Below are 22,500 nucleotides of genomic sequence, written 5' to 3' on the forward strand. Positions count from 1 at the left end.
GATGTTTTAGGACATTAGAGGGACATTGATTCTCACAGATCCTTCATGACATGATCTTTAATAAACAGATCTCGCGTTATAAAGATACATCTCTCTGAAGATGATCAGTGTCGGCTGAACATCTCGTTCTCACTCAAAGAAATGATTTACGATCAAATACCACAGAAACGATGAACAAAAGCGTGCACTGCTGAAATCACAGGATCACTGCGCGTGCATGAAATGACAGATGAAGGATCTCTAGTTGCAGTTATGCTGAAGAAACTGAACTCGTGTGCCCCTCCAGCATCCTCGCGCACGCGCGCTCGCGCTCTCACGCAACGCGGGCAATGTTTAACCCGCGCGCCACAGGTGCACGCACGCGATGCTGTTTATCTTAGCGTGCTTCAAATCACGATAACAGTCTGAGGTCGCGAGACTCTTCCAAAGGAAACCGACCACAAAACTCAGAGACTCTGATTTACTGCAGCTCTATAAGGGTCACACGCTTTTACTCCATTCTGGCGGCTTTTCCTGTTGACACAGCGAGCGAGAACTGTGAAAAATGTAGTGCAGGGGCTCTGAAACACACACACCTTTGCACGCGAGAACTGTAGTGCAGGGGCTCTGAAACACACACACCTTTGCACGCGATGCTTTACCTGTTGCTTAATGAGTTCCGAGCGCGTGCCAGGCGGAACATGAACCCGCAGATCAATGCGCGACTGTGTCTTGTAGGCAATCATCAGATGTGTTGCAATAAACTATTTATTTAGTCCTATAATTGCTGAAACTGTCAAATTTATTTATGGCACTACATTCTGACGATTAAGATCTGATCAATGAACAAGAAGAAGCGTGTTTACGTTCATTCTTTCCTTTTTTCTATTTACATGGATTAGTATTTTTAAGAATTAAGAATATAATCTATAATCTGCATTGTGCATTTATTTCTCGGCCTATGCATTGATTGATGACGAAAGCTCTGAATCAACATGCACCAATGCTGAAATTTTTTATGTCATATTCATTTGTTAACAAAAAAGTATTCATTACTTGTTTGAATGAGCTCATTGTTTCTGCCTTTAATTAATATATTTTTAGCTAACGGTGTGCTTTGTATTTGTACATTTCTGAAATACATAACTTTGCAGTCACCTCTGATAACAGATCACTCTAAATTGTAATCTGGACTCATGCGCTTTCTGTAAAGCTGCTTTGAAACGATGTGTATTACCTATACAAATAAATGTGAATTGAATTATTATCACAATAGTATCATGATAAATATTGCCCAACAAAGCTTAACTTATTCATATTCATTTAGGGTCTTTTAGTTGGTCTTTTTATTTATTTTTTATTGATTGATTGATTAATTAATTGTTTGATTAAAGGGACTTTTGAAAAATATATGTAATATATATATATATATGCTAAAACATTTTGAAATTGAATTTACATTTTATAATAATAAAAAAAATATATCTATATAAATAGCCTATAGGCTATATTTTCTTTTTCAATTAAAAAAAATTGCCATAGATTTGTGGAAACGCAAGAGAACTCAGTCTCATTAATAACTCATTAATGTTGCGCTGATCAGTAATAAATCTCACTCAAATCACTGATTCTCATTCACAGAGCATGACGTCACGCGGCAGCAGCCAATCGCGACGCGCTCTCCTCTATAAAGCGTCTCGCGCACGACTCCTCAACACTCTCAGATTGACTGGATACACACATTCAGAAGAGAAGAGACAGGGAAATATTCGTCAGATCACTCTGTGTAAGTCAGCTGTCAATGCCTTTTTCATTTACGGAATATTTAATCATATGTGCAGATGTTATTTTATAATTTATACTGCAAACTATTAATTATTTCTAGTTTCTTACTTGCCTTAGTAGTATTATTAATATTGTACTGCTTGTTCACTGACTGATATGCATGGTCAAAATGCTTTTATTATTATAGAGTTTTAGATTTAAATATGAACTTAATTTTATTATATATATATATATATATATATATATATATATATATATATATATATATATATATATATATATATATATTCATTGACCCTTGCCTATATGTTCCTTTGTTCAGAAAGTTTTCAGAACTAAATAAGAAGTTGCACTGCATGAATTAGTGTATTATAGGGCATTTGAAAGGTGTGTGTGTCTCAGATATGCGCTCTGACCTTGAGGCAAATCACTCCACGTGTAGTTTATCATTAATGGATTTTGCGAAATGCAAATAACCAAACAATATGCATTGGTTAAACTGCAAAAATATATCAGTTAGTTGCATGCATGAACTAAAAAACCTCATGCAATGGTTGCAGGTTGCAGAAAGACACATTTTTTCTTTTAGTATTACATTATCCTGTGTGTAAAATAAATCAGTTATTTGCATGCATGAACTAAAAAAACCTCATGCAATGGCACAGGCTGCAGAAAGACAGATCTCTTTTTGTGTGTGTTACTACAGAATTTCTCTCCATCTCAGTCAGTCGTTTTGATCTCTCTGTTGTTTTGTGCAGGTAACGCGTTCAGCAATGCCTCTAACGGTTGTTCCGCTTCTGGGCCCGATCTCAGTGTCCGAGAGCCTCGTGGCCATCATCACCATATGTGTTGTGTATCTGCTGATGCGCCTCATGCGCACCAAGATTCCCGACGGGCTCCAGAAGCTTCCCGGACCCAAGCCACTTCCCATCATCGGGAACGTTCTGGAAGTGGGAAGCAACCCGCATCTGAGCCTGACCGCCATGAGTAAGTGTTACGGGCCGGTCTTCCAGATCCAGATCGGCATGCGTCCCGTGGTGGTGCTCAGCGGGAACGATGTGATCCGACAGGCGCTCCTCAAACAGGGCGAGGAGTTCTCCGGGCGTCCCGATCTCTACAGCACCAGGTTCATCAGCGACGGGAAGAGTTTAGCGTTCAGCACGGATAAGGTGGGAGTTTGGCGTGCGCGTCGAAAACTAGCTCTTAGCGCATTGAGGACCTTCTCCACGGTTCAGGGCGAGAGCTCAGAGTATTCCTGCGCTTTGGAAGAACACATCAGCAAAGAGGGACAGTATCTGATCCAGAGGCTTCACACCGTCATGGAGTCCGACGGGAGCTTCGACCCGTTCCGGCACATCGTGGTGTCCGTGGCTAACGTGATCTGCGGGATCTGCTTCGGCCGCCGCTACAGCCACGACGACGACGAGCTGGTGGGTTTGGTGAACCTGAGCGACGAGTTCGGGAAGATCGTTGGAAGCGGGAATCCAGCGGACTTCATCCCGTTTCTGCGCATCTTTCCCAGTGCATCCATGAAGAAATTCTTTGACATTAACGCTCGCTTCAGCAAGTTCATTCAGAAGATCGTCTCGGATCATTACGACAGGTTCGACAAGGTGGGCGCTTTTATCCGTCAGATCAGTTTTTAAGCGCTTTATATAATAGAATTGTAACAGAATTAATTCAATTCACATTTATTTGTATCGCACTTTTCACAATACACATCGTTTCAAAGCAGCTTTACAAAAATGCATGAGTCCATATTACAATTTGTTTCAATGTGTTTCAGGACAACATCCGTGACATCACTGACTCGCTCATCGACCACTGCGAAGACCGCAAGCTGGACGAGAACTCGAACGTACAAGTGTCCGACGAGAAGATCGTTGGAATCGTCAATGACCTCTTCGGAGCCGGTGAGTTCTGGATTCGGGATCACGAGATATCGGTATCAGTCGATATATGTTCTTTGAAATGTTATTGAAACCGATATATTTGGCCGATAAATTAAAGCCGATAAATAATGTATTGTTCCCTCCAGCTGAGACGCTTCAGATGCGCACTGTTCAATATGATGCTTTTGAATTGAAATAGGATTGAAATCACTTCAAAAAGGAAAAATACAATAAGTGTCATAATGAGAACATTATAATTGTGTGTTTGGGACATGGCTTTTAATGATAGACTTTTGTAATCAGGCGTTCAAAAATTATATAAAAATTTGGATTTAGATTTATCGGTCAATATATCAATTATCGGTTTTCAAATATGAAGCGTTATCGGTTTTTGTTATCGGCCAGAATGTTCATATGGGTGCATGGATGACTTTGTTTTGTAATCAGACTTTAAAAAATTATATAAAAATTTGGATTTAGATTTATCGGTCAATATATCAATTATCGGTTTTCAAATATGAAGCGTTATCGGTTTTTGTTATCGGCCAGAATGTTCATATGGGTGCATGGATGACTTTGTTTTGTAATCAGACTTTAAAAAATTATATAAAAATTTGGATTTAGATTTATCGGTCAATATATCAATTATCGGTTTTCAAATATGAAGCGTTATCGGTTTTTGTTATCGGCCAGAATGTTCATATGGGTGCATGGATGACTTTGTTTTGTAATCAGACTTTAAAAAATTATATAAAAATTTGGATTTAGAATTATCAGCCAATATATATATATCGGTTAACTCCCTTCAAATGTAAAGAATTATCGGTTATCGGCCAGAATGTTCATACGCGTGCATGGATTACTTTTTTTTGTAATCAGGCTTTCAAAAAATGATATAAAAATTTGGATTTAGATTTATCGGTCAATATATCAATTATCGGTTTTCAAATATGAAGCATTATCGGTTATCTATATCGGCCAGAATGTTCAATGGATGATACTGAGGCGTGTGTGTGTGTGTGTGTGTGTGTGTGTGTGCTCATCGGCAGGTTTCGACACCATCAGCACGGCTCTGTCCTGGGCTATCGTCTATCTAGTGGCCTATCCCGAGATCCAGGAACGCCTGCAGGAAGAACTGAGTGAGTCTGTTTAGATGGACAGATATTGCATTTAAATTCTATTGCATTTGAATGCAACTGTTTTTTACAAGGTGGCGATTCACATAAATTCATATTGAAGCATGATTTGTAGAAAAAAGGTACACCGTTAAACATAACCAACACTGGGGCACAAACAGATCATAGCCAGCAATGTAAAATAGTAAAATAGTTCTGAATTTCCATGAGATTGTGTTTTAAAATCGGACATTTAAAAAATTAAAATGTTTTCTAGAAGCAAAGATCGGAATGGATCGTACGCCGCGCTTGTCGGACAGAGCGGACCTGCCGCTTCTCGAGGCCTTTATCCTGGAGATCTTCCGTCACTCCTCGTTCCTTCCGTTCACCATTCCTCACTGGTGAGTTTAACAGCATCATGAGCTCCTGACAGAAGACACACGGGACTCCAGTTAACTGTGCTGTGTTCTTCTCTTTCAGTACGTCTAAAGACACGTCGCTCAATGGATATTTCATTCCCGGAGACACCTGTGTGTTTATAAACCAGTGGCAGGTCAACCACGACCCGTGAGTTTATTACAATGAGTTCATGCAATTGTGAGACGCGTTTAGAGTATCACTGTACTACTGTGGGTTTAACAAAAGTACTGATTTGAAATACATATTTTCTATTTAATATATTTAAGTAATAAGCAAGCAATAAAAATTTATTTAAATCAATCAATAATTAAATAATACATTTTCTTTTTTCCTAATATTATTTTAAACTGGTGTAGTATATAATATAATAAATTAGTGTGCTGTCTGTGGCGATACTATGGTACAATGATTTTTAATATATTAAATTTGATATTAATATTAGATTCAAATAAGCAAACAATAAAAATTGCTTAAATAATAAAAATATATTTTAATACATAATCTAATATAATGCATTTTTCCCTAATAATATTTTAAACCGGTATAGTTTATAGTATTATAAATTAGTATCAGGTGGAAATACTATTGTACTTTTACATATATTTAAATGGTTTCCCTTCCATGGTACTTCCAAGAATACCATAGTAAATCTCTAAAATACCATAGTACTTTTTTATAAGTGATACAGTTACTCCTTAAAGCAGGGGTTTTCAAACATGTTTGCCATAAAGGTTTAGAGAAAAACATGTAACAATGTAAAACAAATAATAAAAAATACATTAATAGAAATGTAAAGATATAAAAGGATTATAATTAAATGGATTAAAATAAATAGTAAATGAAATTTGATTAAAATAGATTTAAAGTTCCCCTATAGTCAATTATTTTATCTTAATCTTTGATCACCAAAATTACTTATTTAAACGTTTTTCCTTTAAAAAATGTCTTCATGCCTTAAATTATCTTGAATGTAACTCGACACCCTTGCCTCATTGTATATGCAAATGAGCCCCGCCTCCACTCACTCACTCAGAGATCCACTGGTTGACGATCACACGTTGATCTGATTGGTTACAAGGTAGTTTGTGACGTCAGAAACACCAGCGATTTCAAAGCGTGTTTTTGAGACTGTCTTTGGTTCACTGCAGTTTTAAGGAGGAAATACTCAGCAATGCTGTCGACTTATGAATTTACACATGGTTTGTCTTAAAGCATGTTAAAAACACCACATAGACACATAAACAACATTAAAAGCTGGATTTTCACCACAGGGGAACTTTAACTAAATAAAGAAATAAGGGAAGTGTAACAGCGGGAAAAAACAGAAACACGTTTTACCCTCTGGTGCTCTTTGTGTCGGTCAAAATGACCGAAATTAATTTTTTTATTTACATTAAAAATTAGTGTACTATATTTTAGTTTGATAATGTTTTTTATTTAATATTTTATATTTTTAGGAGATCTTATGATACAAAATTATATTTACGCTGTATTTATATACTTTTTGAGCATAAACCTGAAAATTGAATTTCCAACTTAAACTGTGGTAAATCTTGAGCGCTTTAGAGCGACAGACTGAAGTTTGATCTCTTTTCAAAGACGACACTTGGCAGATTATTGCTGAAGTGAAAAAAGTTTTAAAAAGTGAACTTGAAAAAAGTTACAGAATTTTACATTTATTGTTATAAAAAATGTGCAAAAATACTATTTAAAATTTTTATATGAAATATATATAACATGTTTTACTCTAAAACTGTAAGTAAAATCTAAGCAAGTTGTGTTCCACATGTGAGCTGATATCTCAGTAAATGAGCGTTCAGTGAGAGTGTGTTCGGCTGCAGTACCAAACGCTTCCACTAGAGGAGATTCGCTTCCCATTAATTTCCAATGCGCTCATTTTTGACCACGAGGAGCACAAGTGTGACTCATTTTTTTCAGGTCCATTTAACCTGTTCGAATCACGTCCATGATTTTTTTTCTGTGTGTGTTCACACAGCAAGTGCCAAAACCTTTACCAAGTTTCTTACCATTCCGATGTAGAAAAAACCCCAACAACAACAAATGACCAAAGAGCACCAAGTGTCAAACGCATGTATGTTTACAGGTGAAAACTATGGAAAAGCAGTGCAGTGACGCGTCTGTCTCTACTTGCAGGGAACTGTGGAAGGACCCGTCGTGCTTCAACCCTGACCGGTTCCTCAGCGCCGACGGGACGGACCTGAACAAGCCGGAAGGAGAGAAAGTTCTGGTGTTCGGCCTGGGCAAGCGGCGCTGCATCGGAGAGTCCATCGGTCGGGCCGAAGTCTTTCTGTTCCTGGCCATCCTTCTCCAGAGGTTAAAGTTCAGCGGGATGCCGGGAGAAATGCTGGATATGACACCAGAATACGGGCTGACGATGAAGCACAAGCGCTGTCTGCTACGAGTCTCGCCACAACCCGGATCCGGTCTGAGTTGGAATCCGTAGCGATCCTGTGAAAAGCTTGCAATGCCAAATATTTGAAAGATGTTTGTATCAGTTCTGGTGCCAGTCGTTTCAACCGTCATAAAGGCCCGTTCACACCAAGAGCGAAAACTATACGTAAGGGATGATCCACATCCAGCCGGTTGTTATATCAGAATAAACCCGACAGGGTGATCAGGATCAGGTCTTCATCAGCCTGAGGGGGTTTATTCTGAGATCACACACACACACACACACACACACACACACACACACACACACACACACACACACACACACACAGTCACACACACACACACACACACACCTGAAGGGGTTTTTTTCTGAGATCACACACACACACACACACACACACACACACACACCTGAAGGGGTTTTTTTCTGAGATCACACACACACACACACACACACACACACACACACACACACACACAAACCTGAAGGGGGTTTATTCTGAGATCACACACACACACACACACACACCTGAAGGGGTTTTTTTCTGAGATCACACACACACACACACACACACACACACACACACACACCTGAAGGGGGTTTATTCTGAGATCACACACACACACACACACACACACCTGAAGGGGTTTTTTTCTGAGATCACACACACACACGCACACACACACACACACACACACACACACACACACCTGAAGGGGGTTTATTCTGAGATCACACACACACACACACACACCTGAAGGGGGTTTATTCTGAGATCACACACACACACACACGCACACACACCTGAAGGGGGTTTATTCTGAGATCACACACACACACACACACACACACCTGAAGTGGGTTTATTCTGAGATCACACACACACACACATACACACCTGAAGGGGGGTTATTCTGAGATCACACACACACACACATACACACCTGAAGGGGGGTTATTCTGAGATCACACACACACACACACACACACACACCTGAAGGGGGGTTATTCTGAGATCACACACACACACACACACACACACACACACACCTGAAGGGGGGTTATTCTGAGATCACACACACACACACACACACACACACACACACACACACACACACACACACACACACACACACACACACACACCTGAAGGGGGGTTATTCTGAGATCACACACACACACATGCGTGTAGTGTAATCAATCTAATCTAACAGCTGACAACATCAATAGTGGAATAAAAACAACACAAAAAAAAACTTCTCCACAATGTCGTCTTCCATTTTAAAAACGCGAGTACTTTAAATTCGAGTGGATTCATATGGAGAACGATTTTTAGAACTATATCTTTATCGTTATCTTCATAGTTATCATCCTTGGTGTGAACGTGCCGTAATCCAGAGTCTCGCCTCTATCATGTACATACATCTGTGTTCTCGAATGCAGATGCACGTCTGTATGAGTTTATCCTTTCAAAACTCAAAAGCTGATAACATATTTGTGCTTCCAAATAAAGAGCCGAGATAAGAGCGAGTGCCTGTATATTCTCATAAGCTTAACGCAGGTTCTTCTGCTGGACAACAAACACTGAAGCTGTTTTCTGTTTCATTACATCCCAGAATGTGATCCGCCCCGTGTAAATATGCTGACACTTTTACCATGTGCCTGATCTTACGTTTGTACAGAGTGATGATCTACTGTTTTTGTATTTATCAAGGTCCTTCTGGACGTTCAATATGATTCTCGATCAAACTTTCCTCCTGAAACACTGACCTGATACTCTCTGTGACTCTTGTGTAATGAAGGAATTTCACGTCTGAAGTAGTACTATAAATAATTCCTGCAAATGTGCTCTCATATCAACTTTGCCAGCAGTTGCATTGTTTTTGCATAAGCTATTTATGATTGCTAAATGAATAATAAAACTTTTATTGTGAATGTCTGTCTCTATTTGTCTTTATTTAAAGGGATAGTCACTCAAAAATGAAAATTCTGTCAGCATTTATTCTCCCTCATGTTGTTGAACACAGAAGATGATATTTTAAAGAATGTAATCAAACAGATGATGTTTGACTTCCATAGTAGATCAAAAAACACTAGTCAGTGTTGAGTGGTTACCAACATTCTTTATAATCTCTTCTTTTGTGTTCAACAGAAGTAAGAAACTTGTACAGGTTAAAGATCAGAATGATGACAGAATTTTATTTTTTTTGGGGGTGAACTGTCCCTTTAAGGATCAAAAATGCTGTGTTAAATATGTAGTTATAATTGAATATGTATTTTTTTTTAAATCAAGACTGATTAATTGAAGTAGTTATGTAATCAGATGCTTTTAAATATACTTTTAAAATTAAATTACTTAAATTAAAATGTATTTTAAATATATTTGAATTAAATATATTTATTTTAAATAATATTATATTAAATATAATAAAATGAATAATAAAGGTTTTAAAAAGTTTTAAAATAGTTTTGTTTCTGCCTTAAATTAATACATTGTTTAAATTAATAAATTTTTAGCTAACTGTGATTTTGTATATGAATATTTCTGAAAGACAGTCACCTCTGATGACAGCTCACTCTAAATTGTAATGTTCTTTGAAACGATGTATATTGTGAAAAGCGCAATTCAAATAAATGTGGACTGAAAAATTTAAATGTGAATAAATAAATAAATTAACAATATATTTAACATCACAGTTGTCACAGAATCAGCCACACCATCATCACGCCCTCAGCACCAGATTCTTACATACATTCCTAATCACCTGATTACTGATCAACACCACCTGCACGCAATCACAACAGTCACCATAAAGACCAGCACACCCAGTTCACATTGTCTGGTCTCGTTGTTCAACCCTGAACTTCTTCCCGACTACTTACCTGTACGATACTTACCTGTGCACTACTTACCTGTGCACTACTTACCTGTGCACTACTTACCTGTGCACTACTTACCTGTGCAATACTTATCTGTGCACTACTTACGTGTGCAATACTTATCTGTGCACTAATTACCTGTGCAATACTTACCTGTGCAATACTTATCTGTGCACTACTTACCTGTGCAATACTTATCTGTGCACTACTTACCTGTGCAATACTTACCTGTACAATACTTATCTGTGCACTACTTACGTGTGCAATACTTATCTGTGCACTACTTACCTGTGCACTACTTACCTGTACAATACTTATCTGTGCACTACTTACGTGTGCAATACTTATCTGTGCACTACTTACCTGTGCAATACTTATCTGTGCACTACTTACCTGTGCAATACTTATCTGTGCACTACTTACCTGTGCAATACTTACCTGTACAATACTTATCTGTGCACTACTTACGTGTGCAATACTTATCTGTGCACTACTTACCTGTGCACTACTTACCTGTACAATACTTATCTGTGCACTACTTACGTGTGCAATACTTATCTGTGCACTACTTACGTGTGCAATACTTATCTGTGCACTACTTACCTGTGCAATACTTATCTGTGCACTACTTACCTGTGCAATACTTATCTGTGCACTACTTACCTGTACAATACTTACCTGTACACTACTTACCTGTGCACTACTTACCTGTACAATACTTATCTGTGCACTACTTACGTGTGCAATACTTATCTGTGCACTACTTACCTGTACAATACTTATCTGTGCACTACTTACGTGTGCAATACTTATCTGTGCACTACTTACCTGTACAATACTTACCTGTGCACTATTTACCTGTACGATACTTACCTGTGCAATACTTACCTGTACGATACTTACCTGTACAATACTTATCTGTGCACTACTTACCTGTAGAATACTTATCTGTGCACTAATTACCTGTGCACTACTTACCTGTGCACTACTTACCTGTGCAATACTTATCTGTGCACTACTTACCTGTGCACTACTTACCTGTGCACTACTTACCTGTACGATACTTACCTGTGGACTACTTACCTGTGCAATACTTATCTGTGCACTACTTACCTGTGCACTACTTACCTGTACAATACTTATCTGTGCACTACTTACCTGTGCACTACTTACCTGTGCAATACTTATCTGTGCACTACTTACCTGTGCACTACTTACCTGTACGATACTTACCTGTGGACTACTTACCTGTACAATACTTATCTGTGCACTACTTACCTGTGCACTACTTACCTGTACAATACTTATCTGTGCACTAATTACCTGTGCAATACTTACCTGTACAATACTTATCTGTGCACTACTTACCTGTGCAATACTTACCTGTGCAATACTTATCTGTGCACTACTTACCTGTGCACTACTTACCTGTACGATACTTACCTGTGGACTACTCACCTGTGCAATACTCACCTGTGCACTACTTACCTGTGCACTACTTACCTGTACGATACTTACCTGTGCAATACTCACCTGTGCCCTACTTACCTGTGCAATACTTACCTGTGCAATACATATCTGTGCACTACTTACCAGTGCACTACTTACCTGTACGATACTTACATGTGCAATACTTATCTGTGCACTACTTACCTGTGCAATACTTACCTGTGCAATACTTATCTGTGCACTACTTACCTGTACGATACTTACCTGTGCAATACATATCTGTGCACTACTTACCTGTGCACTACTTACCTGTACGATACTTACCTGTGCAATACTTACCTGTGCACTACTTACCTGTGCACTACTTACCTGTACGAAACTTACCTGTGCAATACTTATCTGTGCACTACTTACCTGTGCACTACTTACCTGTACGATACTTACCTGTGCAATACTTACCTGTGCACTACTTACCTGTACGATACTTACCTGTGCAATACTTACCTGTGCAATACTTACCTGTGTACTACTTACCTGTACGATACTTACCTGTGCAATACTTACCTGTGCAATACTTACCTGTGTACTACTTACCTGTACGATACTTACCTGTGCAATACTCACCTGTGCAATACTCACCTTTGCACTACTTACCTGTGCACTACTTACCTGTACGATACTTACCTGTGCTATACTCACCTGTGCAATACTCACCTGTGCACTACTTACCTGTGCAATACTAACCTGTGCAATACTTACCTGTGCAATACTCACCTGTGCAATACTCACCTGTGCAATACATACCTGTACGATACTTACCTGTGCAATACTTACCTGGGCAATACTCACCTGGGCAATACTCATCTGTGCAATACTTACCTGTGTAATACTTACCCTTGCACCTGTGCAATACTTACCTGTGCAATACTTACCTGTGCAATACTCACCTGTGCAATACTTACCAGTTCAATACTAACATGTGCAATACTAACCTGTGCAATACTTACCTGTGCACTACTTACCTGTGCAATACTAACCTGTGCAATACTACCATGTGCAATACTTACCAGTTCAATACTAACCTGTGCAATACTAACCTGTGCAATACTTACCAGTTCAATACTTACCTGTGCAATACTTACCTGTGCAATACTAACCTGAGCAATGCTAACATGTGCAGTATTTACCAGTTCAATACTAACCTGTGCACTACTAACCTGTGCAATACTAACCTGTGCAATATTTATCTATGCATTACAGGTAAGTAATGCAAAGATAAATATTGCACAGGTTAGGATACTTACCTGTTCAGTACTTGTGCATTACTTTCCTGTGCAATACTAACATGTGCAATACTAGTTAAATACTAACCTGTGAAGTCTTCTTCAGTCTTCTTCAGTCTTCTGTGTGTCTTCAATCTTCTTTAGTCTTCTGTGTGTTTTCAGTCTTCTTCAGTCTTCAGCCTTATGTGTTTCTTCAGTCTTATGTGTGTCTTCAGTCTTCTGTGTGTCTTCAGTCTTATTCATTGTGTCTTCAGTCTTCTTCCGTCTTCAGTCTTCTTCAGTCTTCTTTGTGTCTTCAGTCTTCTGTGTCTTCAGTCTTCTGTGTCTTCAGTCTTCTGTGTGTCTTAAGTCTAATTCATTGTGTCTTCAGTCTTCTTTAGTCTTCAGTGTGTCTTCAGTCTTCTTCAGTCTTCTGTGTGTCTTCAGTCTTCTTCAGTCTTCTTTGTGTCTTCAGTCTTCTTTAGTCTTCAGTGTGTCTTCAGTCTTCTTTAGTCTTCTTCAGTCTTCTGTGTGTCTTCAGTCTTCTTTAGTCTTCTTCAGTCTTCAGTCTTCTTCAGTCTTCTGTGTGTCTTCAGTCTTCTTCAGTGTGTCTTCAGTCTTCTTCAGTCTTCTGTGTGTCTTCAGTCTTCTTCAGTCTTCTGTGTGTCTTCAGTCTAATGTATGTCTTCAGTCTTCTGTGTCTTCAGTCTTCTTCAGTCTTCTGTGTGTCTTCAGTCTTCTTCAGTCTTATGTGTGTCTTCAGTCTTATGTGTGTCTTCAGTCTTATTCATTGTGTCTTCAGTCATCTTCAGTCTTCAGTGTGTCTTCAGTCTTCTTCAGTCGTCTGTGTGTCTTCAGTCTTCTTCAGTCTTCTGTGTGTCTTCAGTCTTCTTCAGTCTTCTGTGTGTCTTCTGTCTTCTTCAGTCTTCATTCAGTCTTATTCAGTCTTCATTGTGTCTTCAGTCTTCTTCAGTCTTCTGTGTGTCTTCAGTCTTATTCAGTCTTCTGTGTGTCTTCAGTCTTCTTCAGTCTTCAGTGTGTCTTCTGTCTTCTTCAGTCTTCAGTGTGTCTTCACTCTTATTCAGTCTTCAGTGTGTCTTCAGTCTTCTTCAGTCTTCTTCTGTCTTCAGTGTGTCTTCAGTCTTATTCAGTCTTCAGTGTGTCTTCAGTCTTCTTCAGTCTTCAGTGTGTCTTCAGTCTTCAGTGTGTCTTCAGTCTTCTTCAGTCTTCAGTGTCTTCAGTCTTCTATAGTCTTCAATGTGTCTTCAGTCTTCTTCAGTCTTCAGTGTGTCTTCAGTCTTCAGTGTGTCTTCAGTCTTCTTCAGTCTTCAGTGTCTTCAGTCTTCTATAGTCTTCAATGTGTCTTCAGTCTTCTTCAGTCTTCAGTGTGTCTTCAGTCTTCTTCAGTCTTCAGTGTTTCTTCAGTCTTCTTCCGTCTTCAGTGTGTCTTCACTCTTATTCAGTCTTCAGTGTGTCTTCAGTCTTCTTCAGTCTTCAGTCTTCTTCTGTCTTCTTCAGTCTTCAGTGTGTCTTCAGTCTTATTCAGTCTTCAGTGTGTCTTCAGTCTTCTTCAGTCTTCAGTGTGTCTTCAGTCTTCAGTGTGTCTTCAGTCTTCTTCAGTCTTCAGTGTCTTCAGTCTTCTATAGTCTTCAATGTGTCTTCAGTCTTCTTCAGTCTTCAGTGTGTCTTCAGTCTTCTTCAGTCTTCAGTGTTTCTTCAGTCTTCTTCAGTCTTCAGTGTGTCTACGTCTGCCAGTCTTCAGTCCTCCAGCCACTTCTCTACTAAAGATAAAACTTTTCAGCCATATGCTAGTATCTCCAGAACTATCTGCAATCCTGAGACTCACCTGCTGTTAATCTGTGTGTCATTCAATAAACTCCATTCACATTTTACAGGTTTGCAATCATCTGTTCTGTGACAACAGTAGCCCACTATGGTGAGTAGAAAGAATATATTATGTAACTTAACGGAAACTGATTTTAGATGTCTAATATCAGTTTTTCCGTCTATAGCTAAATTATATAGTTGTTTATAAAAGATGCCTTTTAAATTTTAGGATGTGGGTCCCTCGCATGAGGAGGATCAAGAATATCATGTGAAATATTGATATTGTTATTATTCTCTCCTATGGTATGTGGTGTGATACTGTCATGGTGTGGTCATGATGCTGATGTCACTTCCTGTTGTCCAGGAGCAGGTGTGTTTCAAAGTGAAGCGTGTGCCTATCCATCTCCATCTGTCAGGTACAGATGAACAGACTGTCATCTATATTGCATGATTTGTTTGTGTATTTAAAAACAGTGGCAAATGGAATGAGATGATATGAAGTGAATGTCTAGTTACAAACGAAAGACCTAACCATTGTTTTCATTTTGAGAATAGAAATGACCAGACTGTATGTGCGAGACTTACCCATGTTTATCTACTGAAAGGGGAAGATTTTTGTAAGTATTCCTTGGCTGTAGAGCATTTTATTGGAATGTCCTGCTGTAATATAATATTAGGCAACGTTTTTATTCAGAAAACTACATTAATAGACATTTATTTAAAGTTTATCCTTGGAAAAAAAGATTTTATATAACTATTTTTACTGTTTGTAGACATAATATTGTTAAATGATTGTATACAGCTAGTTTAAATTTTGTTATTATGATTATTTAAACTGTATTACTCTTGAGTTTGCCATGAATATGTTGCTGATATGACATTAAATAACAAATAAATGATAAATCATTTAATTGATTACGAGTATTATAAATTCTCCCTCTTTCATGCAGTGCGTTAGACATAAAGGAACTGAAGCTTCTGGCGATTAGCAGAGGAATCAGCCTTCATCATCATCATCATCATCATCATCATGCTCATCATCATCATCTTCATCATCATCATCATCATCATCATCATCATGTCATCATCCTCATCATCGTCCTCATCTTCATCCTCATCATCCTCATCATCTTCATCATCATCTTCATCATCATCATCATCATCATCATCATCCTCATCATCGTCCTCATCTTCATCCTCATCATCTTCATCTTCCTCATCATCATCATCATCCTCAGCATCAGTTGAGAGATCCTGGTTGGCGTGTGAAGCTGAACATGTGAAGTTAGTGTGACAGACTCGTTGAATCACATGACCTAGAACTCAGTATGTGCTGTTTTCAGGTGTGTGTGATTTTTTTGTGGCAGACATAAACCATAATGGTCAAAGTTGCGAGTTTTTGAACGTTCGTCACCATTCCCGCTCAGTGTTGTTAACTTCATACACTGTTCAATCTTTCTTCAATGTTGTATGATTCCCAACATTTTTCAGAATATGCTCTTTTATTAACAAGCATGATAGTGTCAGGCATGACAGTGACACTCATGACAGTAACCCACATGACAGCAACAGGTATCGGAATAACACGTATGTCATTAACGCATGACAGTAACACGTATGACAGTAACACACATGACAGTAAGACGTATGACAGTAACACACATGAAAGTAACATGTATGACAGTAACATACATGAGAATAACACGTATGACAGTAACACACATGACAGTTACAAGTATGACAGTAACACATATGACAGTAACATACATGGCAGTAACACGCATGACAGTAACGCGTATTACAGTAACATACATGACAGTAACGCGTGACGGTAACACACATGACAGTAACACACATGACAGTAACACGTATTACAGTAACACGTATTACAGTAAAATACATGACAGTAACACGCTTGACAGTAACACACATGACAGTAACACGTATGACAGTAACATACATGACAGTACCACGCATGACAGTAACACGTATGACAGAAACACACATGACAGTAACACGCATGACAGTAACACGTATTACAGTAAAATACATGACAGTAACACACATGACAGTAACACACATGACAGAAACACGTATGACAGTAACATGCATGACAGTAACATGTATGACAGTAACACACATGACAGTAGCACACATGACAGTAACACGTATGACAGTAACACACATGACAGTAACACACATGACAGTAACACACATGACAGTAACATGTATGACAGTAACACGCATGACAGTAACACGCATGACAGTAACACGTATGACAGTAACACACATGACAGTAACACGCATGACAGTAACACACATGACAGTAATACGCATGACAGTAACGCACATGACAGTAACATGCATGACAGTAACACACATGACAGTAACACGCATGACAGTAACACGCATGACAGTAAAATACATAACAGTAACGCACATGACAGAAACACGTATGACAGTAACATGCATGACAGTAACATGTATGACAGTAACACACATGACAGTAGCACACATGACAGTAACAAGCATGACAGTAACACACATGACAGTAACACGCATGACAGTAACACGCATGACAGTAACACATATGACAGTAACACACATGACAGTAACACGCATGACAGTAACACGTATGACAGTAACACACATGACAGTAACACGCATGACAGTACATGACACACATGACAGTAACACACATGACAGTAACACGTATGACAGTAACACACATGACAGTAACACACATGACAGTAACACGTATGACAGTAACACACATGACAGTAACACACATGACAGTAACACACATGACAGTAACACACATGACAGTAACACGTATGACAGTAACACGCATGACAGTAACACGTATTACAGTAACACACATGACAGTAACACGCATGACAGTAAAACGTATGACAGTAACACGTATGACAGTAAAACGTATGACAGTAACACGTATGACAGTAACACGCATGACAGTAACACGCATGACAGTAACACGTATGACAGTAACACGCATGACAGTAACACGCATGACAGTACCAAGTATGACGGTAACACACATGACGGTAACACACATGACAGTAACACACATGACAGTAACACGTATGACAGTAACACACGACAGTAACACGCATGACAGTAACACGTATGACAGTAACACACATGACAGTAACACACATGACAGTAACACACGACAGTAACACACATGACAGTAACACACATGACAGTAACACACATGACAGTAACACGCATGACAGTGACACGCATGACAGTAACACGTATGACAGTAACACACGACAGTAACACGCATGACAGTAACACGTATGACAGTAACACACATGACAGTAACACACATGACAGTAACACACATGACAGTAACACATGGCAGTTACACGCATGACAGTAACACACATGACAGTAACACGCATGACAGTAACACGTATGACAGTAACACACATGACAGTAACACACATGACAGTAACACACATGACAGTAACACATGACAGTAACACACGACAGTAACACGCATGACAGTAACACGTATGACAGTAACACACATGACAGTAACACGTATGACAGTAACACGCATGACAGTAACACGCATGACAGTAACACGTATGACAGTAACACACATGACAGTAACACGTATGACAGTAACATGTATGACAGTAACACGCAGTGTGTGATGAATGTAGTCCTGAAATCACAGACCTTCCCCTCCATCACATTAGATGCAATTTAAAACCACTTCAAACGAGCTTTGTGTTCATTTACAATCCAGATATTCCTGTTGAAGTGCAGAAATATAATCTAGTGTGGCTCGAGATGTTTGTGTAAGAGGCATTCAGAGGTCACATGATCCACCCCTGTTACTATCATCTGCGGTTCGTTAGACAGTCTGTTATTACAGACGCACGGCAGCGATTAATGAGTGAGGAAGATTAAAGCGCTGGTGTTCATTTACAAGCCAAAGGACTTTTGAACAGGCCGTGTTTGATGACCTTTGGCTTCGAGCAGATCTGTGTTAGTACACAGCAGAATTAGTACAATGTGCACTGTTTGTTCCCTTTAGAGCGATTCCTAGACATTTCCAGGAAATTTTCCTGAATGGGAGACTGACTTATCATTGTGTCACGCTGCCGTCTGGCATCTTCGGTGGCATTTCCTCTGCTGATAGTGCGCGACCTCCACAGATTCCCATAGCGTGCTAAGGGCCCATACTAAAGTTCCCCTTTATAACATGCGTGTGACTAAGATCAATAAACAGCGCCCCCTCCCCTCCTGAGGACGAGGTTACGCAAGGCAAGTTTACATGCCTTTCTCCCCTTTTCTCTTTCTCTTTCCTTCTTTCATTCTCAGCACAGGAAATTCCCCACAATAGGAAGTGGAGTCCCAGTGTGCCGGCGAGGGCAGAAGATATAGATTGAGAAGGCGGTTCACCTTTTCTTTTCTCTGTGTAATCTCTGCCCTCGCGGCCGCTGGCCAACAGTTAATGCACAAATTACACGGGGCCGAGGTGCAGACGGACAGGGGCAGGGCCGGTGTTTTCACACGCGATGCTCGGCACCACGACTCACTCCAGGTCCTGAGGGACAGAAGGAGGTCGAAGGTCGGAGGTCGGGTCTCTTATAGCAGGCCTTCACAAACCTTCCCGTCGGATCTCACACACTGCAATAAATGCTTTTCTTACTTAGTACTTTTGTCTTTTTTCCAGTCCAAATATCTAAAACATTCTTAAATCAAGAAGCATTTACTAGATAAGTAAAATGACATAAGAAATTTAAAAAAAATTAAGTGAGTTTTTGCTTAAAACAAGCAAAATTATCCCCGAATGGTGTTAAGAAAAATAATCTTGTTTTCCATTTCAATTAAGATTTTTTTTTCTTGTTTTCCATTTCAATTAAGATTTTTTTTTCTTGTTTTCCATTTCAATTAAGATTTTTTTTTCTTGTTTTCCATTTCAATTAAGATTTTTTTTTCTTGTTTTCCATTTTTCAATTTTTTATTTTTTAAAATCAAAAAACAAGATAGAATTTCTTATGTCATTCTCCTCATCTAGAAAATGCTTCTTGATTTAAGAATGTTTTATATATTTGGACTGGAAACAATACATAAATACTAAGTAAGAAAAGCATTTTTTGCAGCGCATTGACTCGCTAAACTTTAGAGATGCAAAAAGAAACATTCAACTCATGCATGACAATGCAAGTACAGCAACGAGAACATAATATTTTAATTAACTACCAAAGAAATTAATACTTTTATTCATCAAGGATGCATTGAATTGAAGATATTACAAAAGATTCTATTTCAAATAAATGCTGTTCTTTTGAACTTTCTGTCAAGCTTTCAAGAATACTGAAAAACAAAAGTTTTCAACATTTAAAATAGCCATATATGTTTATTGAGCATCAAATCATGATTTCTGAAGGATCATGTGACACTGACAGCTGATTTATATTTTAATATTTTGTGATTCTTGCGCAGAAGAAACTTTTCGAAATCTCACTGACCCCAAACCTTTGAACATGATGATTAGTGAATATGTGTGTCTGTGACTGAAGCGTGTGCAGATCTGATGTCATGACCTGTAACATGCAGACGCTGTCAGACACACACACACACACACGTATACGGGACGTCTGCAGTACAGATGAGACACACACTCATTCCTGGTGATGTCATGATGAAGGTATAAGGACTTTCTGCTTGATTTATTAATATTTTCCTCTCCGGGGAACTTCCAGCTTTCGATCTGAGCTGTACGGCATGAAATCCGAGCTATTCTTGAGAAACAGTGTCAGTAAATCACTGGACTTCTAGTAAACGGGTGAATCTCACCGAAACCTGCCAGAAGCATGTCCGGGTCACATTTCACCCCCAAAACAAAAGAAAAAGCAGCGTGACACAGAAAATCTCATTATCATTACTGTATCATGACAGAAACAATGAAATGCTATTATTTATGCATCATTTGATGCACTGCCTTAAAGTGATTAAAAATTAAAAATACAGTAATTTTGACTATAATACAGTAGAAAATGACTGTAATAAAGCATATAATGAGAAACAACACGGCCTGTATGTGTCACACTAATGAGTATTGGTGCACTTTAAAAATGCAGGGTTGTTTTAACCCAAATTTGAGTCAAAAATGGACAAACCCAGCCGTTGGGTTGAATGTTTAAATTACATTTTGAACCCAACGGTTGGGTTTGTCCATATTTGACCCAAATTTGGGTTAAAAACAACCCTGCATTTTTTATATTCTCTATTTTTTTTTAAAAAAAATTATCTAATCACCTTTAATTTTAGGGTCAAACGTGGCCTGGGTTGTCTCCGTGAGATAATGTAAAACGGGCCGTTATCAGACGATCAAATCTGGACACTGCAGAATGGATTACATTACCCCACACCAGAGACCACTAGTGTTAATTGGGTAGTAGATTGATTAGGCTGTGTGTGTGCGTGCGTGTGTGTGTGTGTGTGTGTATACGTGACTTGCGTGAGAGCGCGGCGCGCCTGGCACTGACTGACACACTGCGTGCGAGTGTGTGTTAGCGTGAGAGCTCAGCTGGGCTGGGGCTGAACACCAGGTTTTTCCAGTTTTTTTGTTCCTGAGCCTCTTTTTTTGTTTTTGCTTTGTTCGAGCATGCATTAGAACACAAGTGTATCAGCGCTATCATGATCTCCGCGGACACACGCATGCTCGCACGCGCACAACGCCTCGATCGCGCCCCGTTACTGATGCTGGGAAGAGTACCGGGAGTAATGGGAGTCAGGCCTGTTGGGATGGGATGTAGGCCACGGGATACACCTGACTCCTTCTTTAAACGCTTATCTGGAAGAGATTGTGTAATTAGACACTCGTGTTGCCACTGCGATTTTTCTGACACGTAATAATCGCAGGTTGATGCTCACACATTTACAGCTTTCTCAGGAGAAGAGTCATAGTTCTGTGAGATTCTGTAGTGGTGATGAATGGAACGTTTTTTGTCTTCCACTTTGCCTCAATAGCAAAAGAAAAGTCCATAATAGTGTTTCTATGGCTTTCCTAAAGAGAAGATTGATTGCATTGGTCAGGAGAGAGCGATCACACACTCAGTTCTATTAGAAACGCAGTAGTTTCTGTAGGCTAATGCCAAGGCAATCTAACACAAAGTATAGAGTTATACATGTACTTTTTTTTAATTAGAATATAATTTTTTTTTTTACTAGATTTACAATGTTAAAGTGCCTTTTGTAAGGTTTTCCTGTTTGAATGTTGATTATTTTCCTCATATTCTCCATTGTTGCGGCTCCTCTCTTCCCAGTCTGTCAGTAACGCTCTGTTTACTTCCTGTCTCTATGAAGCCCCTCCTTCTGAAAAGCACACTGTGCTCTGATTGGTCGGCTGGAGCAGTGTGTTGTGATTGGTCGAGCGCTTCGAGTGTGTTTGGGAAATGTCCCGCCCTTTTCCATAACCGCCATTATCA

The 22,500-nt window shown here is 39.0% G+C and overlaps 1 protein-coding gene across 2 annotated transcripts; it reads left to right on the forward strand.

The window, feature by feature from the left end:
- The first annotated feature begins 1,442 nt into the window (after window positions 1-1,442).
- Window positions 1,443-9,542, forward strand: LOC143741322 (cytochrome P450 1A1-like). Of its 2 annotated transcripts, XR_013205002.1 has the most exons (8): window positions 1,696-1,765; window positions 2,523-3,377; window positions 3,551-3,677; window positions 4,706-4,795; window positions 5,049-5,172; window positions 5,252-5,338; window positions 7,346-8,464; window positions 8,512-9,542. XR_013205002.1 is itself a non-coding variant. In XM_077233761.1 (7 exons), the coding sequence occupies exons 2-7, from the start codon at window positions 2,538-2,540 to the stop codon at window positions 7,653-7,655; spliced, it is 1,578 nt and encodes a 525-aa protein (XP_077089876.1). In that variant the 5' UTR covers window positions 1,443-1,765; window positions 2,523-2,537; the 3' UTR covers window positions 7,656-9,542. The 2 variants fall into 2 exon arrangements, 1 of the variants encoding a protein (XP_077089876.1); XM_077233761.1 differs by having other exon boundaries at window positions 1,443-1,765; window positions 7,346-9,542.
- Window positions 9,543-22,500: the final 12,958 nt, after the last annotated feature.

This window comes from Siphateles boraxobius, unplaced genomic scaffold, assembly GCF_051911475.1.
Source record: "Siphateles boraxobius isolate OS27281-9 unplaced genomic scaffold, OSU_SipBor_1 188, whole genome shotgun sequence".
Classification (NCBI taxonomy): Eukaryota; Metazoa; Chordata; class Actinopteri; order Cypriniformes; family Leuciscidae; genus Siphateles; species Siphateles boraxobius.

What these genes read in the sequence shown, in the direction of transcription:
- LOC143741322 (XM_077233761.1), top strand. Translation starts at nt 2,538, where the DNA reads ATGCCTCTAACGGTTGTTCCGCTTCTGGGCCCGATCTCAGTGTCCGAG. An exon ending in CCGTTCACCATTCCTCACTG is followed by an intron (nt 5,173 to 5,251) that starts GTGAGTTTAACA and finishes CTTCTCTTTCAG; the next exon opens with TACGTCTAAAGACACGTCGC. An exon ending in TGGCAGGTCAACCACGACCC is followed by an intron (nt 5,339 to 7,345) that starts GTGAGTTTATTA and finishes CTCTACTTGCAG; the next exon opens with GGAACTGTGGAAGGACCCGT.